Source organism: Zootoca vivipara, chromosome 13 (assembly GCF_963506605.1).
Source record: "Zootoca vivipara chromosome 13, rZooViv1.1, whole genome shotgun sequence".
NCBI lineage: Eukaryota > Metazoa > Chordata > Lepidosauria > Squamata > Lacertidae > Zootoca > Zootoca vivipara.
In genome coordinates this window covers 23,765,593-23,790,277 of record NC_083288.1, presented here as the reverse complement: position 1 = coordinate 23,790,277, position 24,685 = coordinate 23,765,593, and the positions used below count along the sequence as shown (strand labels likewise).

At 46.4% G+C, this 24,685-nt stretch overlaps 1 protein-coding gene across 1 annotated transcript; it reads right to left on the bottom strand.

The window, feature by feature from the left end:
• Positions 1-431: 431 nt before the first annotated feature.
• Positions 432-15,554, bottom strand: LOC118094861 (keratin, type I cytoskeletal 19). The gene is made up of 9 exons (XM_035135582.2): positions 14,262-15,554; positions 10,270-10,398; positions 9,856-9,938; positions 7,343-7,499; positions 5,290-5,451; positions 4,407-4,532; positions 2,614-2,822; positions 2,311-2,339; positions 432-672 (listed from the first exon to the last, which is right to left on the bottom strand). The coding sequence occupies exons 1-9, from the start codon at positions 14,727-14,729 to the stop codon at positions 575-577; spliced, it is 1,461 nt and encodes a 486-aa protein (XP_034991473.2). The 5' UTR covers positions 14,730-15,554; the 3' UTR covers positions 432-574.
• Between the last annotated feature and the right edge of the window lie 9,131 nt (positions 15,555-24,685).

Here is a 24,685-nt window from a genome sequence, read left to right as displayed (position 1 = left end):
GGAAATGTCAGGAATTGACCCCGGGACATTCTGGGTGCAAAGTAGATGCTCAACAACAGACCTACAGTCCTTCCCCTGTGATGTTGATGGAAGAAAGGGAGGCAGATGGGAAACACCAGAAGGTGCCTCATTCCAAGTCAGACCCATGGGCCTATCGAGCTCAGTATTGTCAACACGGACTGGCAGCAGGGTTTCAAGTCAGAAGCCCCTCCCACCTCCCTACCTGGAGGTGTCAGGGATTGAACCTCTGCAAAGACCATGTGCTCCATCATCAAGGCTCAGTCCCCAACCCCCAGATAAAAACACAGCAGTGGAATATAATGGAGGGGATAGGACCCAGGAGGTGCAAGTAGAGGAGAAAATGTCACATGTTGACTTGAAGCCCCCCCCCCCAAGCCCTATCTCAGAAACCACAGCAAAGCAGAAGTGAAAGACTCATTTTATTTGAAGACAGAAGCCTGGCCATGTATATAATCAGCCTGGCAGGAAAAGTCATGCAGAATCGTGGCCCCAGCGCCACCCGCCACCATCACCCGTCTTCTGCCAGCCCTTTCTGTGGCCAAGCCAGCCTCGTTCAGAGCTGGTGCTCCACCTCCTCCACCCGGGAGGAGATCACCTTGCCATCCACCAGCTCTTCAATCAGAGTCTTCACCCGGCGGCTCGAGGAGGGCTCTGTAAGGATGGGAAGAACAGCCAGGTTAAGTTTTTCTCATTTTTTCAGCCTTAAGTCTAGTCCAGGCTCCCAGTACGTTTCCGGGCACAATTCAAAGTGTTGGTGCTGACCTTCAAAGCCCTAAACGGCCTTGGTCCAGTATACCTGAAGAAGCGTCTCCACCCCCATCGTTCTGCCCGGACACTGAGGTCCAGTACCAAGGGCCTTCTGGTGGTTCCCTCACTGCGAGAAGCAAAGCTACAGAGAACCAGGCAGAGGGCCTTATCGGTAGTGGCACCCATCTTGTGGTACGCCCTCCTATCAGATGTCAAAAAGAAAAACAGCTACCAGATTTTTAGAAGACATCTGAAGGCAGCCCTGTTTAGGGAAGTTTTTAATGTTTGATGTTTTAAATATTCTTATGGGAGCCACCTAGAGTGGCTGGAGAAACCCAGCCAGATGGGCATGGTATAAATAATGAGCTGCTGCTGCTGCTGCTATTGTTATTGTTCTCCACATTGCCATTGCGGGGGAATATTTTTCTCTTTTTTTATAAGTCCTTGTGAAAACCCATCAGCATTTTAGTGTGAATTCTTCCAGCCATCTGCACGTTTGTATGCAATTTTGGCCAATGTGCACTTCCCCCACCCCACCCCCTGCAAAGCAGTTTCCTCTGATCAGTGCATCGGCGTGTGCTATTTCCACTGCAGTGTGCATTTCTGTCCACGCATCATCCTGGCAGATGCATTTTCTGACACATCGCTTGGCTGGAGAACTGTGTTGCAAAATCCAGAGAAGTGTGTGCACTGAAGCTATTGAGAGACCTGGCCCTTTGGCTCATGTTCCAAGTCAGGCTGTCTTTAGAGTCTGGAAAGAACCCGCCCCCCCCAACACACACACACACACACAAAACCCCAGGACAAACTGCTTAGACAACACCTGATGGCTTGTTTGTTTTCTCTTCTCCTTCCACAGACATGTGGCTTGCCTCCCTCGCTCAAGCCTTTGTGCTGCCATACTCCTGATCTCAGCTTGTGTCCCAGACTGTGTAACTGCAAGGGGCTGGTAGAAGGAAACTGCTGCCTTTTAAGGTTGGCTGTATAATACGGTCTTCCCGCATCTTTCAGGTATGATGCTCTTACGATGCTCATAGGCAAGACCAGGTTGCTAGTGATTGCACTGCCATCCTGTTTGGCGTGGGGACACGCTGCCCCCTGGTGGGCAAACGGTGTTGCAAAACACTGACTACTGTACAGTACCTGTACTATGATCTGATTCATCCCGGGCAGATTTATTTATATTGTGCAGGGAAATCACCATACACTGATCTCATCAATGGGCTTTAGGAGTGCCGTGTGTTTTACTCCAGACCAAAGACTTGGGCTGCATTCCTAGCCCCGTTTAAATGGGAGTAAACCCCACTGAATTCATCTGTGAAAGATACAATGTCCTGGTTTGCAGTTTCTATGTATGCAAATATATGCACGTTTTCCTAATGAACCCTAAAAGAAAGTTACCAGATTTTTTTTAATGAATCCGGGGACACTTTTCAACTTCAATGGATTTTGTATGGGGACTGATTTGTAAATTCGGGGACTGTCCCTGGGAAACAGGGACGTCTGGTAACCTTACCCTAAAAGCCAAGTTTTTCTGCTTACCTGGGGTAGGCGGTGGCTCAGGCTCTGACCTAAAGGGAGCAGAAAAGAACACTGGGTCGGTTAAAAGATCCCAAAGACTTGGAATCGCCTGAAGGCTAGTTTCCCCTAAAGATCTTTTGTAGTTCTTCCAACCCTGGAGTTCGCCTGAACCTGCTGCTACCTCCCTCTTGTGTGTGAGGGCTCCTGTTTCGGCGACATAAAGATCCAGACTCACCCCTGAACTTCAGAAATAGAAGGAATGGTGACCAACAGGTCCAGGGAGATGGACCCTTGTTTGCATTCCCCACCCTCATATCCTCCTACCCTTCAAGGAGGTGCCGATAGGTAGCAATCTCCTGCTCCAGCCTGTTCTTGATGTCCATCAGTCGCTTGTAGTCCTCCGCTTGGTTCTGGGCATCAGATCTGAGCTGGAACAGCTCGGCCTCCCTGGCGCTCACGAGATCACGCAGGCGCGAGATCTCTATCCCGTAGTGGGATTCGGTCTCAGCCAGGGAACCTTCCAGGGCCACTTTCTGGAAACAAAGAAGGGAGTTGCTTTGTGAAAGTCCCAAGCAGATGGCCGGGTGCCTTGGCAGAGGCCTTGTGTTGTCTCTCTTATATCCTGCCTTTCCTGCAAGGAGCTCAGGGCTTGAGGGCACCACAGCACCCCAACCAATCTCTGGTGTCCAAAGATGTAGGGAAACATGAAAGGTTGCACACTCCCATCATGCTTGCAAGGGAACACGTGATGGGCGACTCTCCTTCTCCAAAAACCAAATCGCTTCCCCAAAGTTGCATAAATTCTCTGCCAAAGCACCTTCTGGGACCAGTATACATTGTGCAAATTAAATGATGTGTCCCCTAGCCATAGGGACAGGCTGTCAGGGACTGGACTGAAGAGGAGGAGGAATGGTGGGGGTCTCCCCACCCCTTTCTCCTGTAGCTTCCAGAGAGGAGAAAGGCAGTCTTGATTTACAGCAGGGCTTGCAGGGAGATAACAGCTCAGAGCTAGGCGAACAGCAGAGTTATGCAGAGTTAGGAGAAGGGGGAGGGGAGACAGAGCAGCTAACTGACATGTCTCTGGACAACATAACCGACCTCCCCTTCTCCCCCCAAAAAGTGGCTTTCATTAAGGGTGCAAGAACAAAGAGCGAGAGACAATTGCATAGGTGCCAAGTTTCGGATTGAAAAATCCAGGATCATCAGTGCCGCAGCACCGGAAGTCGCTTCTACGCACTTCCGGACATGCGTAGAAGCGACTTCTGGCACTGCAGACATTTTGGAAATGGGCACAGCGGCATCGAAAGTCGCTTCTACCCATTTCCAAAATGTCCGCAGCGCCAGAAGTCGCTTCTACGCATGTCTGGAAGTGTGTAGAAGCGAATTCTGGCACTGCAGACATTTTGGAAATGGGCACAGCGGCATCGGAAGTTGCTTCTATGCATGTCCGGAAGTGCGTAGAAGTGACTTCTGGTGCCGGCGCGGCACCAGAATAACATGGCCGCCGGCAGGAGCTCTGTAATCCGGGGGGAATACGGGGTATTTTGCCATTCGGGACACCTGCGGGAAATGGTAAGAAAATACGGGGGTTTCCCGGGGAAAACGGGGTACTTGGCAGCTATGCAATTGTCCACAGACAGACACCGTAGAAGCAGGTGTTGTTGCTAGAAGGGGAAGGGGGGAGCTCAGTGTGAGCAACTCCATTATGGAGGAATGACTGGAATTCTTTGCCTTTAGCATGATGACTGGATAAATCATATTCTTGTTTCCTCCCCGCCTCTTGGTGCCATTGGGGGGGTGTGGCTGGAGAAGAGGGTTCCTCAAGCCTGACACAGGCTAAGAGATATGCAGTGTGCTGGAGTTCTTTCTCTCTCTTAACTGGGAACTCTGTTCAATGCACACATGGCACACATACACACACCCAAATTGAAAAGCTGTGGTATCCAGACTTAAAGGCCGGAACTTGATTTTGCGTTAGTTTTTTTAAAAAAGAGGAAGCGAAAACAGAGATTTCCAAATCCGTTGGCAAGCATGAGCAATCACAGAATCCACATCACTCTGACAATGCTTTCCTATGCGCAGCCTCTTGGCAGCAGGAGAGAGTGGCTGGTACTGACCATGCTGCGGAGAGACTGCAGCTCAATCTCTAAGGCCTGAGCCAGGCGTTTGAGCTCCGTGACCTTCTGCTGAGCTGCCTGCAGAGCTTCGCTGCTGACAGCAACCTCCTGGTTGAGTGCATCGACCTGCAAGACAGAAGAAGTCCTCATTTCTGGTGTGACCTCCCTGCATCCTCTTCCAGCTTAGGTAGAAGGGCCTTAGGGGTTCTTTTTAATCAAATCAAAATTCTGCATCAGCGTTAATTCAGCATCTTTTTAATATGGCAGAGTAATTCAGCATTCCGAGCCAACCCATCTCCCCAAGCTTCCTCAGACTAAATAGGCAATGCAAATTAAATGCATTTTGCAAAACAGTGGGCATTGCCCAAACATTCTTAAGCTTAAACTCAGCAATCATAAGGACCAGAAACTTGGGGAGGCGTAGGAAGGAGGGGGAAGTTATTTGAATGCTCAGCATTTGAATATGTAAATGTCAAAGCACAGAAAAGGAAGCTGGAGCTGGAGCAGACTTCAGCACATGACGTTGCTACTCTGTCTTACAGAAATGGAAACAGATCCTGAATCAAATCTGAAGGTCATGGAATCATCCCTAAAAGCTGCACAGAAAGAAAATAGATGTTCTTGCCAGCTAGATTTCTGGAAGGGAAAAGCATGTCATGTTGTTTTGAAACAGAACTACACTTCCTTAAACAGGATGCTAAACCCATGCCTTCCTTGGCCAATGGTCAAGGATGATAGGAGCTGCTGCTCAGCAACATCCGAAGGGCACCAGGTTGGCGAAGGCCAAAGATTTACGTGCAAATGCATCCCATCAGCAAGCCGCCCCCTCCGCCTTTTGCCCCTGAGCCATTTAACCATCTCTGCTTGTCGAGCCTTTCCTAACCTGGGACTTGTGCAATGCTTCGGCTTCCTGGCGGTTCTTCTCTGTGACGTCCTCGTACTGGTCACGGATTTCAGCCAGCACTTTCTGCAGGTCTGCGCCGGGCATGGAGTCCACTTCCACGTTGATGGTGCCCCCCAGCCTCCCCTGGAGAGAGGTCACCTCCTGTGGGGCGAGAAGAGGGGCGAGTAGGCACATCAGTGAGGAACCAACCAGAAGCCCTGAAGGGCTGTGAGTCTTGAAAGCTGCTCCCTGCAAGGCCCTTTCCACCTGGCCTAAGGGGCATACCTGCCAAGTTGCTGTCAGAGAAATAAGGGACCGGGCCGGAAATAGCATACCGGAAGTAGCGCTGCCGCCATTTTGGAACTGGGAGGAGCATGCTCAGAAGTGACTTTTGATGCTGCTTTGCCCAGTTCCAAAATGGCCGCTGCGTCAGAATAAACCGGGGGAAAACCCCAAAAATCCATTTTTTCAGCTAGGAACAGCTGGAAAAACAGGGATTTCCCAGGGAAAACGGGAGACTTGGCAGCCTTGCCTAAGGGGTAGGGCCCACACTCACCAGCTCTACTACCGTGTTTCTCCGAAAATAAGCCATACCCCAAAAATAAGCCATACCCCAAAAATAAGCCATAGTGATAGGCAGTTTAACCTTGTAGGTTAAACTGTGCCATACTTAATAATAATAAGACATCCCCTGAAAATAAGCCACCATGTGTTTTTTTGAGGAAAAATAAATATAAGACAGTGTCTTATTTTTGGAGAAACACGGTAAATAGGCTTCTGCTGAGAGCAGAGGGACATCGTTATGCCTGACAACAAACCCTAACTACTGGATTCTTTTGCCCCATCTTTTTGTGCCTGCCAAACAGCTGTGTCATGCTTATGGTCATATTTTATTCTCTTGTTAATTATGCTGTTTTAAATGTGCAGTTTATGTTTGACTTCACTTAGCAATGTTGTTTTTTTAAAAAATGTTTAAGACAGTTTTTTTTGTTAACTTTTGTTTGTGTTAAATATGTATTCTGTAGTTGACCTCCTTTGTAATGTTTTATTTTGAAATCTTTAAGGTAATATTTTAGTCTTCTGTTAATTATGTTGTTTTGACTGGGTATTTGACTTTCTTCAGATTGTTTTATTGATCTTTTATTGATGTTTTAATTTGCTGTAAATGTTTTAATTTATGCTGTAATATGCTGTAAATATGCTCAAATGCTTTGAGATTCTTCTTAAAAATATAAAGAAATTACTCAAAATAACATTTAAGAAAAGGCCGGAGATATTTCTGTTAAGTATATTACCACCCGAAATTAAAAAAGGTAAAAGAACTCTATTTATGTATGGATCAACGGCTGCTAGAATACTCATAGTGAGAAATTGGAAAAATGAAAACCTACTGGTAATCCTAGACTGGCAAATATTAATGCTCGAACACTTACAATTGGCAAAGCTTACTGGTTCAATAAGAGGCTAATCAATACAAAAAGTATCAAGAGAATGGGTTATATATAAGGAATATTTAAAACTTTACTGTACGAACAACTCTATGTTAGCAGAAAATGAATGATGTTTGCGTAAGATAATAACGATAAGAAGAGCAGGTGGAAGAAAAAGAAAAAGAAATGATATGAAATTATATAATATAATATAAACCTGTGGAAAATAAAAGGAAAAATAATGTATAATGAGAAGGATGGGAAGTATTCTAGGCACATGTTTGATTACTATGGTGTTGAATTAAGGGGAAAGGTTTTTATCTTTTATGTTTTGTAAATATTGTTGTATTGTTTATTTATGTTTGCTTAATGTTGTCTATGTTATGTGAGAATATAATTTTAAATAATAAAGAACTAGGTGTATAAACAAAAATATATATAAAGCAGTATAGAAAATAAATAAATAAAGGGCAGAGACTCGGTGGGAGCAAAGGTAAAATCTGCGTCCATTGCTTTGCCCGCTGTTGCCTCTGGCTTCAACCACCGCTGGCATGCGGCTCTCAGAATAGTTGAAAAAGCTTCCCGCCGCTGTTCCTGAGTCCCTACGCCCACCCAACTCTCACCTCCTTGTGGTTCCTCTTGAGGTAGGCCAGTTCCTCTTGGAGGTTGTCCACTTGCACCTGCAAGGTAGCCCGGCTGGTGTGGAGTTCCTCCAGGGCCTTGCGCAGCCCACCGAAGTCCCCCTCCACGGACAGCCGCATGGCCACCTCCGTTTCCAGCCTGCAGAGGGCAAAAAGGGTCTGTGCAGCAATTTTCTAGCCAAGGCTCTGCAAAACCACATAACTGAGGGTGTGCTGGGACAATGCTTGAGGGTCTGGTTGTGTTGTCTTTTTCATATTTTGTTGGAAGCAGCCCAGAGTGGCTGGGGAAATCCAGCCAGATGGGAGGGGTATATTATTATTATTATTATTATTATTATTATTATTATTATTATTATTATTACAGTGGTACCTCGACTTACGAACAACTCAACAACCGAATTAGGGCAAATGGCTGCACGCTTACAAATTTCTCGACATCCGAACGGAAACCGCGGCGGTTTTAGATAGGGTTTTTTCGACTTACACATTTTTAGATGGGGTTGCTTCGACTTACAAATTTTTCCGTTTCCAATACATTCCTATGGGAAATCGCGTTTCCAATGGCGCTTTTCGACTTACGAATTTTTCGACCTACGAAGGTGCCTTCAGAACGGATTAAATTCGTACGTCGAGGCACCACTGTATTATTGAGAGCCCCTAATCTCAGACCCTCCAAGTGTCCCTATTTTCCAGGGACAGTCCCAGATTTTCAGAAGCCGTCCCAGTTTCTGATTTGACCCTGGAATGTCCCGCTTTTCCTTAGGACATCCCTATTTTCATCGGAGAAATGTTGTAGGTTATGGAGTTATGTGATCCCTGAACCAAGGAGATAAGTAACCATACAAGCTCCCTAAAGCCCTAGATCTGGAGGGGCTCTAAATCTGCTGTTCAGCTTTAACCAACAGCAACGTGGATCATTTTTCTTTTTTCCCCAATGGTGATGGTGACTTTTCAGCATTTTGAAGTTTTCATTAAGCTGGATAAATTGCTATAGAATAAGGAAAATTCTAACAAGGAAAGCCTCTCTTTAACTTGTGCCTCTGTGTAGCCTTTATGGCAGCAGATCCTTCCCATCTTCCAAGGCCCACGGCTGGGTGGCTGACCCTACAGGGATGGGGGGTAAACAGTGCAGCCAGAATTTTACTCCCAGGCCTGTTGCCAGAATTTTCCCTGGAAATGCCTGAATTTAATCCCTGCATCTCTGGATACTGGCACAGCGGCCGTTGAAAAACATGTTGCAGCCCACCCTCCTTTTAAAAGGAATAATAATAATAACAATAATAACAATAATAATAATAATGTATTATTTATACCCCGCCCATCTGGCTGGGTTTCCCCAGCCATTCTGGGCGGCTTCCAACAGAAAAATGAAATAAAATAATCTATTAAACAGAAAAATGAAATGAAATAATTCAGTAAACATTAAAAGCCTCCCTAAACAGGGCTGCCTTCAGATGTCTTCTAAAAATCTGGTAGCTGTTTTTCTCTTTGGCATCTGATGGGAGGGCGTTCCACAGGGCGGGCGCCACCACCGAGAAGGCCCTCTGCCTGGTTCCCTGCAACTTGGCTTCTCGCAATGAGGGAACCGCCAGAAGGCCCTCGGTACTGGACCTCAGCGTCCGGGCAGAACGATGGGGGTGGAGACGCTCCTTCAGAATACACAGAATAATACTGTGTATCAGAGGTTTTCAGCCTTTTGGAGGTCATGGCTCCCTTGATCAACTGCATTATTTCTGTGGCACCCCTGTAGAGCTCAGGAGCCCAGTTATGTCACCCCTTGCCTGCAGAGCAAGCAGCCTCTCACTCTTTCTCAAACAACCTCCCTTGTGGAGGGTTCCCTCAGCTTCCTCTCCTCTCCCCTCCCATTGGGAGTCCTCTGGGCAGCCACAGCTGCCGCCCCAATCTCTGAACTGCTCCCGCCCCACCCCAAAAAGAGATGCTTCCTCACACTGCCCCAGAGCGGCTGAGAAACGCACCATGGCCAGCCCCAGAGACACCATTCACCTGGGGAGCTTGTAGCCAGGGCTGCTGCAACAAACAGCTGTGCAAGCCTTTGGGAGGGAGAGAAGCAATAGGGCAGGGTCCCCAAACTAAGGCCTGGGGGCCGGATGCGGCCCAATCGCCTTCTAAATCCAGCCTGCGGTCAGTCTGGGAATCAGCATTTTTTACATGAGTAGAATGTGTCCCTTTATTTAAAATGCATCTCTGGGTTATTTGTGGGGCATAGGAATTCATTCATATATATTTTTCAAAATATAGTCTGGCCCCCCGCAAGGTCTGAGGGACAGTGGACCGGCCCCCTGCTGAAAAGGTTTGCTGACCACTGCAATAGGGCATCAGAGGAGGGAGGGAAGAAAGAGGGACAGAGGCAGCGTTGCCCACGGCACCCCTGACCATCATTCAAGGCACCCCAGGGTGCCACGGCACACTGTCGAAAGCCTCTGCTGTATATGCATGATGGACAGAAAGAGGCAGCTAGGATGACGAGTCCTTACTTCACTCTGAAATCATCTGCAGCGAGTTTGGCATTATCGATCTGTAAGAGCAGCCCAGCGTTGTTCAAGGTCTCCTGCTGGATCTGCAGAGGGATGAAAGAGGTTGGTTAGTCTCCATAATGCTATCCTAGATCTCGGCATGGGGGATCTGCAGGCAACCAAAGAACCAAGCCTGGATACTGACCATGCACGAGTCCAGAGTTGGAGCTGTAAAATAGGCCCAGAGGACAGACTTCTGTTAGTGCAAGAATAAGCCCATCCGTAGGCAAAATTGTTTTGTTTTACAACTGAAAATCTTGCACATCCCTGGAGATGCCAGGAGTTGAATCTGGGAGCTCCTCCATGCAAAACAGGTGCTCTTGCCACTAAGCTACAGCCCTTTGGAAGAAGAAGAATTGGCAATCACCCTGGTACCTTAGACTTCAGATCAGTGATGGTGTTGAAATAACTGCTCAGATCCGGAGCCTCGGTTGATGCTCGCTTGAGGTATGTCTCCCGGATGTTGTTCTCTAGCTGAGTGTTAGATTCCTCAAGGGAGCGCACCTAGCATATGACAGAGGAAATCAAACAGGGTGGTGATGATATCAGAATAAAGGGGTTGCTGCTAGGCTTCTCATTGCCCAGAACCGGAAGGGTGAAAAAATCCCAACAATTCTTGAAGGGCAAGAAAAACTGGTAGAGTTTATGAACCTCGCCAAAATGACTGCTGCAATTAGGAATATCCCCAAACAGAAGCGTAAAGCTGAATGGAAGTACGTTGATGACTATTTGATCAAAGAGGATATGAATATTGAATTGGTGATTTGCTTGAATTGAAAGATAAGTAGGGAAATATAGAGAATCTATGTAAATAATAACACAGATGAAGCAAGACAAGGGAAAGTTAAACAAAGGGAAGCGGTGTACAAACTTTAGGGAGTCAATTTTGTTTTTTGGGTATGTTTTGTCTTATTTGCTTTGGGTTTTTTCTTTCTTTGCTCCTACCGTATGCATTATTTGTTAAGGGTATTGGATTGAAATTTTATGTTCTATATGTTTCTGTTTTCGTTATTATTCTTTATTTTTTTCTGTATGTTCTTTTTTCTGTTTATTTGATTGTATTTTGTAATATTTTAAAAGAATATACAAATAAAGAGATTTTTGTAAAAAAAAAACAGAATAAAGGAGTTGCTGAACCCCACCAAGCACAGATGTGTTCTCCTTTAAGTAGTTTTGACTGTTCAGTCTACTCACCAGAGAGTAGCTTGCAATAGCTTTGGGGTGCAAACAGAGAAATTCCTTCTTTATCTTCCTTTTCTCAGTTGACACTCTCAACTTTCTGTCGATCCAGGAAGCTAATGAACACAAGTCATTGCCTGGTTGTTTCTGGGTTGTTGCTTTTAACCATTTCGCTCAATTAACAAACATACTTCCACAATAATATATAATAATAATAAATTATTATTTATACCCCGCCCATCTGGCTGGGTTTCCCCAGCTACTCTGGGTGGCTTCCAACAAAATATTAAAATACAATGGTCTGTTAAACATTAAAAGCTTCCCTAAACAGGGCTGCCTTCAGATGTCTTCTAAAAGTCTGGTAGATGTTTTTCTCTTTGACATCTGGTGGGAGGGCGTTCCACAGGGTGGGTGCCACTACCGAGAAGGCCCTCTGCCTGGTTCCCTGTAACACAAACCTGGGGAACCTTTACAAGGATGAAAACAACAACTGCCTTACTTTTTTAATGGTCTCATTTTGGCACAGGACCCACATGAGTTTGATATTAGAGGGATTAAAAATATCCATAAGTGACGGTCATGGAAAATAGCATCAGGGAATGAATTGTGAACGTCATGGAGGGTTATTCACAACATCTGACCCGGGGATAACAGCGGTGGTGGAGTGTTATAGAAGGTACACATGGACAAAGCCCTGAGCCAACAGGGGACCCAGATTCTTAACTTTCATTTTTTTAAAAAAGTAAGTCAGTTGGAGATTTCTGAAGAAAGTTAGAGCACAAAATGCGGAGGCAGCTTTAAGGCTTCAGCACCATTAAGGACACTTGAAAGTGGTTGCTAAGCTATTAGAGCAAGAGATGGGACTCAGGAGGGACCCTCCCAGAGCAGCAGAAAAAGTAGCAGAGGTTACTGCAGCTAGGCAAATGATGGACAGAGGAAGACACAGGGGATGTCTGTGCTTAAGCACTTTCCCCCATTTCCATACTATTTCGTTCACTCCCAAAATGTACTGCCTCTACAGAATAAAACAGAATTTGCTGGCTTTGGTTTGTTTTACTCAGAAGTAATTCTCTTGAAATAAAAGCCAGGTGTTTCCTTCCTACTTAGGGGGAAATGGCGTTATTGCAATGTCCGCCACCCAGCCACTAGTGGCCTGCTTGTCATGACTGGGCTGTTATTAACTAATATGCAGTAACTATAAGAAAAAAGATAAAATGAATCATCAAACACCTTACAGCTGCAGAAAATTAAAATCCCTGCAGGCTGTACTTTAGCGCAAGGATCCTTTTTTGTTGGCCAAGGCTGACCAAATGGTATGTGTATGTGATTTGCGGAGAGTTGTGAAATCACATGTATATCTTGCTTCCTGTTCTATATTTGGATATTGATTTCACTCCCGGAAGCTGAAGGCTTCACAACAGCCTTGTGAGGTAGGCTAGGCTGAGAGTCGATAGTTCAGACGCCCAAGTTTTAAACTGCACATATTCAGAGTCTTTTTTTATTTTATTTTTTGCATGTTGAGATTTATCAGGGTTGAAAGCCTTATGTATATATTGCTGTACATCAGGACTATGAAACGTTGCAGTTAAAGCAAGGGAGCTGCTGCGAATGAAATTACATATTTGCATTTTGCTTTTCTACACAGGAACTCAACATTGTGTACCTTATCCTCCCCCTTCTTCCACTTTTATCTTTGCAATAGGATCCTGCCTACTCCTGTGATTTGTTATTAAATTGCTATTAATAATTATTATTTCATATTTGCTGCAACCTGCCCTGAGACATTACAGTGAAGGGTGCGTAAGAAATCAAATAATTACAAATAACAACAGCCTTGTAAGGTAGGCTAATCTAAGCTAATATATGCACACTTAGCAGCAGCTCTTGCCAGTAGTTTGAGGAGGGGGCAATCCACATGGAATGCACTAGGTCCAGGAAATCCTACCCCAAATCAAGTACAAGCTAACACAGAAATCAGGAAGTTTATGTTGTAACTGTCCTGAGTCCTGGAGGTATATGGCAATACAGTATACAAATTTAAAAATAGATGATAGATTAGATAGATTGGTAGGTAGGTAGGTAGGTAGGTAGGTGATAGACAGATAGATAGAATCCCAGGAGTACTTCCAACAATGTACTGATCTACTAACAGTTCAGCCTTTCTAACTCAGAAAGTCCTATTTTCCCAAGTTTCCCAGTTATGCATGATGTGGATTTAGAGAACAGTGGGGGACGCGGGTGGCGCTGTGGGTTAAGCCACTGAGCCTAGGGCTTGCCGATCAGAAAGTCGGCGGTTCGAATCCCTGCGACGGGGTGAGCTCCCGTTGCTCGGTCCCAGCTCCTGCCAACCTAGCAGTTCGAAAGCACCTCAAAGTGCAAGTAGATAAATAGGTACCGCTACAGCGGGAAGGTAAACGGCGTTTCCGTGCGCTGCTCTGGTTCGCCAGAAGCGGCTTTGTCATGCTGGCCACGTGACCTGGAAGCTGTACACCGGCTCCCTCGGCCAATAACGCGAGATGAGCGCCGCAACCCCAGAGTCGGTCACAACTGGACCTAATGGTCAGGGGTCCCTTTACCTTTAGGGAGCATAAACTTGTTATAAAGCAATTCCATTTGGCAAAAAAAACGCGCGCACACACACACACACACACCCGTGATTTATTGAAGTATCTCACAGGGTTGAACTGACTGCATTTGCAAACGTTTGGCATTTCTGAAACGGTTTTTGAATGCTGACTGTGTGAACTTGGGGCTTTCTTCCAGGGAAGATGGCGCGGCAGATCCAGCCCAAGCCAAACCGTTTTATTGCCTGAGGCAGAACAGTAAATGATGGCCCTCCCCATGGTGCCTGAGTCAAGGTGCAAAGTGGCCAAGTCATTTTAGCACCACAAGAGCCATTCTCCCTGGGAGTGAAGCCGTAATGATCTAAACAAATCAGGGGCAATTTCCTGCCCTTTCGTGCACCTAAAGTCAGCTGCCCGAGGCACATGTCTCACTCTGCCAACGGCAGGCCCGGCCCTGTGGCACAGCTGCCAACACAGACGGAGCAACAGGGTCCACGCTAGAAATCAAGCCCTGTCCCTGTTTCCTCCGCCTTCCAAAAGCAAAGCCTGAGGTAGGCAGAGGGATATTTGTACCACCCATGTATCTTGAGGCCAGTTCTCAGCACCCAACTTCCAGCTACTCACCCTTTCCAGATAGGCAGCCAGGCGGTCGTTCAGATTCTGCATGGTGCCCTTTTCGTTCATGTCAAAGATGTTCGCCTCCGCACCGCCCTGCCCATAACGCCAGGCCAGGCCGTTCTTTGCTGGGGTGCCCCCATAGATGCTCGATGCTGTCTGAGACCTGCCTAGGCTACGCAGGCTCCCCCCTCGGGAACCCTGGATGCCTCCAGAGAAGGACTGGCTGCGGCTGGAGTAACTGGTCATGGTTCTCCCTGGCCGCAGGAGGCAATGCAGGGTGGGAGAGTCAGCAGGCTCAGTCCTGGAGAGCTCCCTTATATAGGCAAGCTGAGGGGCAGGGCTAACTCTTGGCCTTTCCCTCATTGGATCATCTCGCTGTCCTTCACAGGGACATGAACAAGAAAGGCATTTGTTTTGGAAAGCGGAATGTCCTCGCTCCCCGAGGCAGATTTGCAACGCCATTGCGACATCCATTGATCAGATTTGGACCCGGGTCAATTTGTCAATGCCAGATGGGTGCCAAGATAACCGAGATGCAATGTCCCTTTCTCGTCTCCCCGCCAGCAGCCCCTTACAATCCCAGAACCGGATATGCACAGTGGGTGCAAAAATCTCTGGAGGCATGTCCACGTGAAAGGAACCCTTTGCAGGTTCGGTCCTGCAAGAACAGGCTGGAGGAAGCAGCTTGTCACGCAAGAGTCCCCGACCGTCAGGTGTCTTTGGTTTGAAAGAGAACTTTCAGGTAGTGCATACCTTGCAACTTCCAGCTGGAATCCTGAAACTTCTCATGCCACAAATGTTCTGGGCAAGGTTTCCTGGACAGGCTGTAGCCTTCTCTGGGCAGCAATAACATGGTAGGATGGAGAAACCATGACAGATTCGCACAACTGCTAATAAAGGAGACTAACTCCTTTATTACAGCATCATTTATTATAGCACTATTATAAGCATCAAACACAGGAGCTGAACACTCTACTCTTGCAATTGAGTGGGTATTGTGTTTGTTCATTGCTACCGGTATGTTATGTATTTTTGTGTTTTTATATTGTAAACCTTCCTGTGATCCTCAGAGGAAGGGCAGAATAGAAATTTAAGAAATAATACTACTAATAATATAGCAAGGCTGTGGCACTTTGAAGACAGATCGTTTTGATGCGGTTTGGTTCCTGTTTCTAGGTCATGCAAACAAACATTCAACTATTATTCCCCCACCATTACTCAGCTATCACTTTGGAGAGGGTTACACAATCTAATGCCACCTGAATCAACATATGCTTCCCTGCTTGTTTAGATATTTCTCCCCCCCCCCCACACACACACCATTGTGTCATAAGTGTTAGAATTTGCGTATTCCATCAATGTTAATGCTTTTTGAATTTTTCTTTTATTTACCATTTCTTGTTGTTTTTCTTTGGCCCTGTCAGCCCAGTATTAAAAATTCATGCACTGCATTTTATACGTAGCTGACAAAATCAATAAAAAAAATACAGTCGTACCTTGGTTCTCAAATGGAATCCATTCTGAAAGTCCATTCAACTTCCAAAAACATTGGAAAACCAAGGTGCGGCTTCCGACTGGCTGCAGGAGCTTCCTGCACTCAATCAGAAGCCGCAGAAGCCACGTCGGACATTCAGCTTCCGGAAAAAGTTTGCAAACCAGAACACTCGCTTCCGGGTTTGCGGCGTTTGGAAGCCAAGACTTTCGAGTCACAAGGCATTCGAAAACCAAAGTATTTGGGAGGGGAGAACATGTTGCAGAATACATCTGCAATAAAACATTGCGGGGGGAGGTGCTTGGAGCCCCAGTCCCTTTTTCATACAAGATCATGGAGCATATTTGAGTTTGGTTTCAGAACCATAAGGTTGGCACACAGCAAAGCCTCCCCCCCCCAGCCCCCTGCCCCATTCATGAACTCCAGATCACAATGTTCTCAGATCAGGGAGGGTGGCTGGGTGTAAGGAAGGAGAGAGCAGGGCCGGCTCTACATAGACCCCCGGTGGCGCAGTGCACCATGGCGGGGGGCTGGTAAGCTGGGCGCCGACCTGGCAAGGAGGGCGCAGCGCGGCGAAGCCGTGCGAAAACCATTTGCGCCCTGCAAGGGCGGGGCGGGCGGCGGAGCGATCTCCGCCCCTCAGCACCAGGGCGTGCGATCTGCTCAAGACGGCCCTGGGAGAGAGATTTCATAGCAAGAAAATTCCAGCTGACTGAGGCAGCCTGTATCTAGCTTTATTAAAACCATAAAAAGTAGATAGAAAGCTATTGCAATACGTTGATTCCCCACCCCCCACCCCACTCCAAACTGTGAACATTCCAGGATTTTGTTCTCTTCAAAATTCAAATGCACGATATATCTTTTTCCTGAAAGTCATTCTTGGCCCATACCCATGTTAAGAGCTCAGTGGAAGAATGCTGAAAGTGAGGACAGATCACAAGAAAAAATGCAGACATTTCAAGATAGTAAAGCTTGGTGAGTTGAGGCAGGCAGCGTATTGGAAACATCAGCACAGGTATGTGGAATTTTCCAGTGCCCGGAACGTTCCGTGGGTTTTTCCACAAAGTGGCATTCTGAATATGGAAGAAAGAATACGGAAAAATCCCTGGCCATAGCAGTTTCGGCAACACATTCCAAAATACGGGTATGCTCACATTAGAAGCTTAAAACGCAGCAAGGTCATTCCCCCCCCCCACAAAGTGCATTTTAAGCACTGTGTTGTTCACATCAGAAGGATGTCTTTGCCCAACACACAGCACCATTTTGGTTTTCCTGCCCATACAACCCGCCTGCTACTGGAACTCCTATTCACAAAGTTGTAAGCTCCATATGTGCGACAGCTGTCTCAAATTTCGCTTCACTGTTTCATCCACATTTGGTTTTCTAGCTGGAGTGAAACTGGTTTTTTTGGGGAGGGGAGGTCTGGGGGGACACACCAAACAGCAGTGTTTGGCAACAAACTACAGAATCGATATGGATCGTGGCTAATGCTGGAGGCAGAATTAGCAGTAATGTGAACATACCCTACATCTCTGTAAGTGTGACAGTCTCACAATGATGTGCTAAAGACACTAGTCAAAATAAACAGCCACAATCTACACACATCAAAGCAGCCCTAAAGCGAAGCAACAGCTTTCAATGGGGCAGTTCAATAATACATAGGAGTGCTTTCTTTTTCCACCCTGGCATTTGTTATTTCCTCCACCGTAGAAATGGAGACTGTAAGTGCTTTGGGGCAGAAAGCTGTTCAGCTTATGTCCCTTTGCAAAGCGCCATTATACACTGATGGTTCTTTTGATGGTACTATGACACTGTCCCTATTAAATGGCTTTTCCTGCGGAAAAGGCAGGAGTAGGTCTCCGCTGGTGAAGGGGAGGTGAAGATGGGACCCTCAAGCTGTACAGGTCGGTGGTATTTAGTAATTTAATTCGCTGAAATTGCCAACGCTTGTATGCATTACTATGTCTTTACACTTGGTTGGTTGGTAACTGAATTCTAGAGCGTTCTCTAGTAGTTCTCAAGTGATTGGCTAACATTGGTCACATGGAAGGGTGTCTACAGAAGGAGAGACTCCTTTTTATGTGAAGCCAGATTACTGTGTTTTAGAATCCACTGTGAGCACTGCTTAATTGAATAGAGTGTTGTAGTGCTTCTTCTCTACTTGAAAGAGAGCAAAGCTGCAGGAGAAGGTAAAAGTGGAAATCTCTCATAGGAGCTGCAAGGCATGGCCTAATTGAGATACGGAAGGCTGCATGCTGAGCTCTGGAAAGGGAGGAAAATACAGTTGTTTGGACTTTAGAAGAAGAGACTGAAGAACCATGCTTGGACAAGCATGCAACTGTAAATATTACCGTATGTTTGAATTCCTCTATAGGTTTCCGCAAGTAAAGTTTTTGAATGTTAATGTCTGGATATTGATTTAATTCCCAAAGAAAGGTGCCAGTCATATATATGATTTGAGCTTCTTAGCTGTGGTTCTGCTACTCTTGCATCAACTGGGGTGGGGGGGGTAAAAATGGAGGAAATTACCAAGCTGTGCACATGGAGCTGGGGGATTTGAAAGAGGAGGAATGGCCGCTGCAGGAAGCAAAAAGCTGAGCGAAATGATTTGCTCACATTCTGTTGAGCATCTCCCAAGTGGCATGATGGTGGAAGAGACTGAGCTGAATGCAAGCAAAGTAGAGCTTCTAAGTCCCACCACCACCACATCAGGAGACTTTCAGCTGTGAAGGTGAATGTTCTTTTGAAGTTCTAAAGGAGGAAGGAGGGTTCCATCCTGGTGTCCCATTACACACACATGCATCAGGGTGGTAGATCAGGATTTACTGGTAGAAATCTTGGTGATATCATAGAATTGTAGAGTTGGAATGGACCCTGAGGGTCATCTAGTTCAACCCCCCCCCCTCTTTCAATGTAGGCATCTCAACTAAAGCATCTGTGACAGATGGCCTTCCAACCTCTGCTTAGACACCTTCAATGAAAGAGAGTCCACAACTTCCCAAGTAAGTCCATTCCACGCTCTTACTCAGAAAGTTCTTATTTAGATTAGTTTGGGTTTTACTGTATTGTGTCCAAAAAATGTAAAATTATTTAAAAGTTATTCCTGGTGTTTAGTCAGAATCTTATTTGCTGTAATTTGAATCCACTGGTCCGAGTCCTACCCTCTGGAGCAGGAGAAAACAAGCTTATTCCATCCTCCTTATGACAGCCCTTCAGATATTTGAAGATGGCTATCATATCTCCTTTCTTTGAAGTAGATCAGCAAATATTTTGGACTCTCGGTTATTTAATACTGACAACTGACTCACTAGATTATAGCAGAATGAACGGTAGCTTGGACCGGATTTTTGTGCAGAAGGGCTATGAGCTCTGTTGTTCTGGTGCTCAAAAACAATTCCAGGGTTTAGAATTTAATGATAAGCATACCACTTTTGCACCTGGTTCTGGTTGGTGGATCTCAGGGTATAGATTCTGCAAACCTGAAGTCTGCTGTTCCCTGCCATAGGGTAAAAAAAAAAGGCCAAGGACCCTGGATGGTTAAGTCCAGTCAAAAGTGATTATGGGGTTGCAGCACTCATCTCACTTTCAGGCCAAGGGAGCTGGCGTTTGTCCACAGACAGCTTTCCAGGTCGTGTGGCCAGCATGACTAAACTGCTTCTGGCGCAACGGAACACCGTGACGGAAACCAGAGCGCACGGAAACGTCGTTTACCTTCCCACTGCAGTGGTATCTATTTACTAGCACTGGTGTGCTTTTGAACTGCTAGGTTGGCAGGAGCTGGGACAGAGCAACAGGAGCTCACCCCATCGTGGGGATTTGAACTGCCAATCTTCCAATCAGCAAGCCCGAAAGGCTCAGTGGTTTAGACCACAGTGCCACCCACGTCCCTGCCATAGGACACCCACCACAGCATCTCTATTCAAGCAGAGCCCTTTCAGCTCCAGCAGAGAGAGGCTGCAGCAGCTATCAGCCAGCCAGTTCTACTAAACCAGGCTCTTCCCCCAAACAAGGAGGTCATTGTGGAAAGAGGCTTCTGGGTATTGCTGAACTGAGAACCAGTGTCAAGTCAGATGCATAACCCACCATGCATCAAAGTGTGGCTGCAAAGCCTTCATTGGAGGCACATTTTGATGCATGTCTTCATCCACATTCCGGATTAATACTGTAATAATGTTATGAGTTTGGGGTGGGGGGAAAGTAGGCTGTATGCAGAGATCCTTCTAACCCCTGGATCCAGCAAGTGTTAAAATATAAGCCAGGCTAGCTTCGGTGTTGAAGCGATCGCCTGGGTGATGGGCCATTAAGGGAAACAAAGTGGTTCTGTGTGAGATGGCAGGTGGGTGTGTGGTAGTGAAAAAAAGACAAAGGTGAGAGTTGAGAGGGACCTAGAAGTAAAGCAGCAAGCTGAAGAGAGAGTCAGAGCAACGTTTGAGAGCCATGTTGATTTCTGTTTCAATCCAAGGATGCAACGATGGAAGAAACAAGACCCTTTTGGGTTGTTGATGCTGTGAATCCCTCCATCACAGGCTCAGGTTGTATATACGTGTAAATAAACCATATATCATAAAGACCCCACAGTCTCCGTTGTGCCTCATTTCCAAAAGGAAACACGAACCCTGGGAAGCGCCTGGAACCCCTGGAATCTTGCATCACTCAGAGACTGGGGCTGAGCGCTTCAATAACAACAATAATTGCATTTATATCTCACCATTTTCTCCAAGGAACTCATGGCAGCATACACGGTTCCTTTCCCTCCCCATTTTATCCTCACAACAACCATGTGAGGTAGGTTCAACTCTGACAAATACAAAAGATCGGAAAAGAGAAAAGCCTTCTTTGCAATGATGAGGAATTTGGAGTTTGTTTGTCTCAAATTAGACCCTGTGTAAGTGAGATTACCCGCCAAAAGCAAGCTCATTCCTCTCATCGAGTCTGTATACATACTTAAGGTGGGTAAGTAAGAGGCATGTATATTTTGGGAATGATTCGTGTTCTCAATGTAGCATTGTTACTGGATGGCCACAGCCAACTTGGTGTGAACCGAGCCAAGGATGATGATAACAACAACAACAACAACAACAACAACAATTTATTTATACCCCGCCCATCTGGCTGGGTTTCCCCAGCCACTCTGGGCGGCTTCCAACAAAATATTAAAATACAATAGTCCGTCAAACATTAAAAGCTTCCCTAAACAGGGCTGCCTTCAGATGTCTTCTAAAAGTCTGGTCATTGTTTTTCTCTTTGACCTCTGGTGGGAAGGCGTTCCACAGAGCGGGTGCCCTCAGCTCCAGAGAAACAAAGGGCATAATCGGGCACAGATTGAAATCAGTGAGCTTTCTGCCACCAAGTGCAATGGAGCAAGCATTGCCAACCACCAACCCACCCAACTTCTCAAGGCCAAGGCCATAGGATGAAATAATGTACTGTATGTCGACTTCCAGGAGCAGCTCAGCCAAGCGTTGCAACCCTGAACTCATCCTTCGGACCTGACAACAATCATCTCTAGCTTATTTCTGCAAGATATTCCGCCGCCACCACCCCTAAAAATTGTGGTGATTGCGAAGGGAGGAATTTCAGAGAAGAAAATCTGGTCGGAAGGAATGTTTTGCCTTGAGGCAGTTCTGGAGAGGTGGACAAGACACAACAGGGGCGAGCTGCCTTTTAAGGTCGTTCCAGGATATTCCCTCTCCAGCCTCCTTTGTGGTTTGCAAACCGTGGGGCGGGCCCTGGCAGGCCATGACGCAACATTCCAGGGAAAAATAGGATCCCTCCTGACAAGGTAGGCGTCTCTCTCGCTGCCTCATTGGCCAAGACAGGAGAGCCATCAGGGATGCACAGCTCCGCTTCTTCTTCTTATTGCCCCAGCGTAGGGTTACTGATCCACAGATCCTTTTACACAGCCATAGGCTGCATGAGCAAAGATCTCACAAGGATGTATAGAACAGATAATTGGGGCTGAACTCAGTGGCCCAATAAGCTATATAGGAGGTAAAGGTAAAAGGACCCCTGACCATTAGGTCCAGTTGCGGACAACTCTGGGATTGCGGTGCTCATCTCGCTTTATTGGCCTAGGGCTTGTTGATCAGAAGGTCGGCGGTTTGAATCCCCGCGACAGGGTGAGCTCCCGTTGCTCGGTCCCAGCTCCTGCCAACCTAGCAGTTCGAAAGCATGTCAAAGTGCAAGTAGATAAATAGGTACCGCTCCAAGCAGGAAGGTAAACGGTGTTTCCGTGTGCTGCTCTGGTTCGCCAGAAGCGGCTTTGTCATGCTGGCCACATGACCTGGAAGCTATACGCCAGCTCCCTCGGCCAATAATGCAAGATGAGCGACACAACCCCAGAGTCGGTCACGACTGGACCTAATGGTCAGGGGTCCCTTTACCTTTACCTTTACCCTTGACAAGTAGTCTAGTACCACTTTTGCTAAAGCTGCCATTCAAAGGGTGAACCCAAATTTTGTTATTGTCAGACACATTTCATCCTGCCTGCCCTGCACATGGGAAATCTCTAACTCATGCAATGTATGCACCGAGAAGGGGAACACGTTTTGCACGGGGGTTGTGTTCAGAGGGTGGCGCATGCACGCAAAAATGTGTATACCTGTAACACCCCCTTGGAACTGCCCCAGCATGGCTAACCTTGCCTTGCTTACCAGTCTCTAGGAGGCTCTTTTGAGTCCCCACAAAATCTCAAGAGAGCCTCCCAGAGCCTGGTAAGCAAGTCTGAGAGTTTAACAGGCATCCCCAAACTGCGGCCCTCCAGATGTTTTGGACTACAATTCCCATCTTCCCCAACCACTGGTCCTGTTAGCTAGGGATCATGGGAGTTGTAGGCCAAAACATCTGGAGGGCCGCAGTTTGGGGATGCCTGGTTTAAAAGCTATTTGCATGCTAGGGAAACTCAGAGCAAAGGGAGCTTTTAAGATCTCTGCCTTGTGGGCAATTAACTTGTGGGATTTCAACCGGCCAGCTTTCAAGTACACAAGGTTGAAGTCGCACAAATTAATCACGTGTCAGATGCAATCATAATGTGTGGAGAATACCAAACATTTGGGAAGGTTGAACCTACAAGCGTGTATACACTTGCAACACACGAGTTGACCCAATGCAAAGCATCACTTCCCCTTTGGCATAAAATAAGCAGATCACACGCCACCGGGGATGAAAACAAGCACCAGGCATCTAAACCCATGACAAACAGAAAGAGTTAATCCATTCTTAAGCTTTCACCTGCATTGACTGACTGGGCCACATTCCTCTGTGGAATGGCTTATAGACAATCTGGTGCAAGGTCATCCAACGGAGTCTGTGTTTGAGAGCCTATTTATGTGCTCTGCACTGCACAGAAAATACAAATCAGGTTTGGGCAGGTATGTTCTGGTTCCAGCTGGGGAGTCATAGGAAAATAACATCCAGATGTTTCTCTGCATTGCTTTACTATAGGGGTCAAGCACCTAGGAGCCCCAGGGTCAAAACCAATTCAAGGAAGATCTGGCAACTGGCTATAGAACGCAGACCATGCCATTATAAGGTTCCAGTAGCTTCAGCCTAATAGCAGGTGGAAAAGAAGAGTGAATATCCCAAATTAAGCAGCAGGAAACATGAACAGGCCCTCCAAGTGTCCCTGTTTTCCAGGGACTGTCCCGGATTTACAGAAGCCACCCCAGTTTCTGGTTTGATTCCGGAATGTCCCACTTTTCTTATTTTCATTGGAGAAATGTTGGAGGGTATGGCAGGATGTCCATGTTTTCATTGGAGAAATGTTGGAGGGCATGGACCCCTGAGAACAAGAAGATAAGTAACTATACTAAGAAGGCATCTGAAGGCAGCCCTGTATAGGCAAGTTTTTAAATGTTTAATGTTTTATTATGTTTTTAAATACCTATGTTGGAAGCCGCCCCAGAGTGGCTGGGGCAACCCAATCAGAAGGGCGGGGTATAAATATTAGTATTAGTATTAGTATTGAACAGGACATCCCTATTTTCATCAGAGAAATGTTGGAGCGTATGCATGAAGCTCCAGGAGTATTATTATTATTATTATTACAGTACTATGTACTCACCTTAACCAACAGGTGCCAGATGGTTACCACAAGAGAAATGTCATAACATGTTACATTCACAATAATAGGGTGAGTTCTGAAAACACCTACGGTATCTCAGGTGCCACGTCAAAAGCTGCACACACTATTGTGAGCACCTTGAATACAGCCTGAAAACTAACCAGCAGCCAATGCAGCTGTTTTGGAACAAGGATTATTATGAGTTCTAAAGCCAATAATCTGGCTGTTGCATTTTGGATAAATTGAAGTTTCTGGGTCATCTTCAAGGGCAGCCCCAGGACTGAGCACCCTATAATAATCCAGTCTGGAAGTTGCCAGAACATGGAGTGCTGTGTCCCAAGTCAAGGGCGATGGAGTTGCAATTGAAGAGGAGGAATTCACAGAGGAAAGAACGGGGTGCGTGCTGCCTGATTAACTGGTTCATTTCAGAAGTCGTTTGGACAAACTGGAGATCTGCAGTATTTTGGAAATCTGAAAGATGTGCAGTGTGAAAGAGAGGCCCTGGTATCACGTGATGGCAACAGCTCATGCAGAGGCAGAGAGCCAGCTCTGTGGCATTTTTTTCCCCCGGAGTAGGGGGAGATGTCCAGTCATCAAAGCTCCCACACATGCATGCATGCTGCAGCGGGGGGAAACAGGAAACCGTACGTTTGGGGCCTCACATGAATTCCAGACGTTCTGGAATCTGTTCTGAAATTACTGCTCAGAAACTCACAAAATTCACTGCAAAGTCCAGGCATTTCTGCAGTATTCATGTTGCATCATTCTCCCAGCTAATTAATTGCTGGCTATTATTTTACAGAGGAGCCTACACATACAAGTCTTTGGGGGGGGTGGTTTGTCTTTGTTTTGCTTGTCTCTCCTGAGAAACTGAGA